The sequence below is a fragment of the Electrophorus electricus genome, chromosome 2 (assembly GCF_013358815.1).
Source record: "Electrophorus electricus isolate fEleEle1 chromosome 2, fEleEle1.pri, whole genome shotgun sequence".
In the NCBI taxonomy this organism is placed as follows: Eukaryota; Metazoa; Chordata; class Actinopteri; order Gymnotiformes; family Gymnotidae; genus Electrophorus; species Electrophorus electricus.
The window spans coordinates 4,847,640-4,852,024 of NC_049536.1; the positions used below are offsets into that span (position 1 = coordinate 4,847,640).

A 4,385-nucleotide genomic window follows, 5' to 3' on the forward strand; every position below is an offset into this window, starting at 1 on the left:
TGTAAGCCACGTGTCCCGACATGATTCTCTGATGTTTGTTGCTGTTGGACCATTCCAGTGGTAATGGAGAATCTGTGGTAATCCCATCTGTCTTGCATGGAGTTTGCTAAATTTTGGATGTACATGTTTAATCCATTTTAAAATGTTCTTTGAATATTTTATCCCCTTACTGTTGCTATATTTTATTGCAAAGAAGATGCTTTCGGAAGATGCTTGATAGAGCATTAATTTAATCTCATACATTTAACTCTGTGCACTAATCTCTGAATTATAAATGTGGACTTTAGGTATTAAAATTTTTTTATCCATAATATTATGGACAAGAGGCCAATATTAAAATTATCAAATGCTTTTTTGAGTCTGCAGATATTACTTCTAAAAGCAAATGAACCACAGTTTTTGAAGTCTATGATGATAGCATAATCCTTACTATGCTGGAATATACAAAGTACCTAAAGATTCATATCCTGAAGGAAAAGATTTTAGGGGCCTGGTTGACATAGAGGAGTTTCAGAATTACACACTAAGCAAGACCAAAAGCCATATACAAGATTAGTTCCGGTAAACAAGGCTAACATGTACCAGCTCCCATGGTACTTCACTGTAATTTATCCCCCTTGTTGTTATATAGAACTATAGCACATGAAAGCTTTGGAGTACATCAGGGATGCTTATCCTAGTAAAATAATCACAGTTGCTGGGTAGACAATGAGTTTGCAGCACTCCAACAGGCTGGGTAAAACCAAATAATTTATTGGCCACACAAACTCTATAATATTTAATTAAATGATAAAATGGTAAATGAGGATTTAATTAACCCATGTTGTTTCACTTTGTATGTCCTATATGAAATACCAATGTATACCTTAATATGATATTTGACAAAAAAAAAACTAAAAACTTTTTACTCAAATCAGCTCATGTGAGAAGTGAAGTCATGAGAAAAAAATATTGGTCCTCTTGCATCTTATCCATAAAAATCATTTTATGCTCTTATACTGAATAATAAATTCCATGAATGGCAGGCATTCGTCATGTGAATATTCAACAGTTAATAAAAATTAAATATTAATATGGATTTGTAAAACAGTCAGCTTTGGCTTCTTGTACAACAAAGGTTTTCACCTTTTTACATTGATGGATTAGCAAAGAAGCAATATTTTACTTTATAGAGCTTCGATCATATATTTTCATAAAATTCCGTTTTTAATACAAAAAGCTTCATGTACATGATTTGCATTCACAAGTATACTGCATCAAACTTCCTTTTTATCTTTTCAGAGCACTCTCATCTACATAAATCCTCAGTTCTCATTCCGAAGAGGATAAATAAAGAATTCAGAAAAAAAATGAGTAGACTATTTAACGTTTGCCATACCCCGCTTGTGCTCAAAGGCGAGTTCTTTACAAATCTCTACTGACGTGTGGCTTCTCAATTTGCTGTCTCTAACCAGAGCACCCGCTCTGTGCAGCGCAGCCTGACTTAATCCGTTCAAATGCGCCGTAGAACCGGAATTGGCTCCATGATTAGTGTTCAGGTGTCCAAACGTGCCATAGTTCGTGAAACCTGGATAAAAAGGAGAAGCGTAGTATAAATGTCTGGGGAGAACCGTGCCGTTAGGGAAGGGGCAGTGCGTAGGTGACCGAGAGGGTGATAACGCCCCTGTAGTGATAATAGTACTCTGAGCAGGTCCAGATGTTTGGGATTGTTCGCTACTACCCTTATCCGACGTAGCAATCTCTGCTAGAGACCACAGTTTGGGTTTGGGGGTCGAGTTTGTTGAATGAATGACAGATGTGGCATTGTTGTTTTCACTCGGGGGCTTTAGAAAACTAGAAGGATCTCCAGTATCTGCAGGTTTTTCTTGCCCAAGTCTCTCCGTCTCAGGGGGAACATTGTTTGGTGAGGAGGTGGTTGGCACTGGGGATTCGCACTCTGTCCGGTTCTCTCGTTCTTTCGTGTCGGAGTTGTCCGTAATACGATCCGTTTCATCATCGGTATTTTCATTGTGCTTCTCAGGCGTGATTACCCCTGGACTGACGTGCAGACCACCTGCAGGAAAATGAAGGAGTTAGTGCCAAAACGTAGAGCCCTATATCTAAAGACACAATAATAATAATAATAATAATAATAATAATAATAATAATAATAACAATAATAATAATAATAATAATAAGCCGGCGCTTAAATTTATCCAGTGAAGAAAACAATGCAGATGATGTCAAGGCACCTAATTCTTTGGTCGACTCAGACATTTCAGTTGCCTTGTGGGACTCATCGTCGTCATCATTTTTTTCCAAGTCAATATTATCTTCCTCATCTTCGTCCTCGCTTCTGTTTCGAGGGGTCCAGGTCATTTTATTTTCTTTCTTAAGTCTTCTGCGGGCGTTGGCAAACCAGGTTGACACTTGTGTGAGGGTCATTTTGGTGATGATAGCCAGCATGATTTTTTCCCCCTTGGTAGGGTATGGGTTTTTCCGGTGCTCGTTAAGCCAGGCTTTGAGGGTGGCAGTAGCATCTCGGGTGGCGTTCTTCCGGTACGCCGGGTCTCCGAATGGGTACGCTCCCAGGGGGCCGGCATATGGGTGATATCCTATAGAGCCAGTCATGCCTGGCGAATGGTCGTATGGGGAACCCTGGGGCAAATAATTAACACAGATTACTTTTACGAATACCATCTCCCCAGGAAAACTATAGGTTACCATAATAATACGAAAGAACACGCTGACTGTCTAAAATAAACCCCTTTTTTGTTCTTTCCATTCAGATTTCTAGAAACACGTCACTGACTTTAATTATAAACTACGTCAGTAAAATGATAATGGTAGAAACTCACGATAAGATCGACACAGATCTATGGAGCAAATAGAACAGATTAGAAAAACTTTGAAAACTTGATATAGGCTTATATTAGTAAAGTACAAGTAAAATATTTAGAAATTATTGACAAAGTGCGACTGTCTATATTCGAGTCATTAAAACAGTAGTAGTACTTATAGTGTAATCATACTGTTTTTGGTTAGGCCTATTTATATATATATATATATATATATATATATATATATATATATATATATATATATATATATATATATATATATATATATATATATATATAAACATATACCAAATGAGAAATTTTCATCCATGTTTCATCCATTTAATTTAGATTCAGCAGAAATGCAGTACAGAAGTATCAAAAGCACAGGACAGATGCAGCGCCTTTGCGTTCCCCCTTCACATTCCGTGGGGCATCTCTAAAGCTTTGAAACTCCGGTCGCCGCTCATGATAACTAATGAGATTTTCCTCTTTATCGTCTTTTCTCCATAGCCAGGTAGTTTCGGTGGTATCAAATGGAAGCAAGTTATGAACGAACAAAAACTCGTACTTCATAATATACTTTAAAAAGTTAAAATCGTGAGTAAAAAAAAACATGCGCAAGTTCCAGCAGTTTTGATAAGCTCCTAGAAACTGATTGGAAGAAGGCTAGATCTCGCAGACTTATTTGCAGTGCGTTATTATTGTAAAACACTCACCACATTATTATTGCAAAAGACTCACCACAAATGAAGAGAATGTCCCCGCTGGCGTCGATTCGGAAGCGTACTGGAGCGAGCTGAAAGCTGTGGCTTGACTTGTGAAAGTCGTAGATCCCGCGTATGGGGCAAAGGCAGAACGGGACGACGACCTTCCAAGCTCGTCCGTCCGGGGTCCCGATATAGCGCTGGAACCGTACGCCGGACAGGAATAAAGCGCCAGCGAAGCGGATGGTTGGTACAAGTATCCCTGAGGATACGCCATGGTGAAATCCCAATTAAACGAGCCACTTATTGCTGCAGTGTTTCCTCAAGTACTGCTAGATGTACCACTCGGTCACATTGGCACAGTTATGCGTTCTATGTACGACTAAAGCGAAATTATAATTTTCAGATCACATTTAACTACCTAGGATATTGAATGCATCTGACACGAACAGGTCGGCTAGATGCCCATTGATGTCCTTTCAACTTCTCTCCATTTGATCCGCTCTTATTCTCCGATTGAGAAACTCGTCTTCCTTCGCCTGCGCAACTTCGCGAAGGAAATATCTCGGTAAGCACAAGAGTGGAAAGGGAAAGGGCTATTCCTCTGTCGGAGGCTGGCTACGAGCTTGTGCGCCTCCTCAAGGGGAGTAATTGGTGGGGAAGAAGGAAAACCTCATGCTGTGGTTCCTCAGCCCATCGCGATAATTGCCAGACTGCCCTCCTCTCTCTCTCTCTCTCTCTCTCTCTCTCTCTCTCTCTCTCTCTCTCTCTCTCTCTCTATTGCTCTCTCATTCCTGACTTCACACACACACACACACACAGACACACACGCACACAACAAATAGGCTATCCCACGTAT

General features: G+C 39.7%; 1 protein-coding gene across 1 annotated transcript; it reads right to left on the reverse strand.

Annotated features, from left to right (window-relative positions):
- Positions 1–777: 777 nt before the first annotated feature.
- Positions 778–4,145, reverse strand: irx5b (iroquois homeobox 5b). Its single transcript, XM_027003269.2, has 3 exons — positions 3,564–4,145; positions 2,232–2,637; positions 778–2,053 (listed from the first exon to the last, which is right to left on the reverse strand). The coding sequence occupies exons 1-3, from the start codon at positions 3,801–3,803 to the stop codon at positions 1,359–1,361; spliced, it is 1,341 nt and encodes a 446-aa protein (XP_026859070.1). The 5' UTR covers positions 3,804–4,145; the 3' UTR covers positions 778–1,358.
- Positions 4,146–4,385: the final 240 nt, after the last annotated feature.

Excerpts from the sequence above, each read along its gene's own strand:
- irx5b (XM_027003269.2), bottom strand. The coding sequence starts at position 3,803 with ATGGCGTATCCTCAGGGATACTTGTACCAACCATCCGCTTCGCTGGCG. Across the intron at positions 2,638-3,563 it reads GGACATTCTCTTCATTTGTG|GGTTCCCCATACGACCATTC; the intron begins GTGAGTCTTTTG and ends TATTTGCCCCAG. Across the intron at positions 2,054-2,231 it reads TGAGTCGACCAAAGAATTAG|GTGGTCTGCACGTCAGTCCA; the intron begins GTGCCTTGACAT and ends ATTTTCCTGCAG.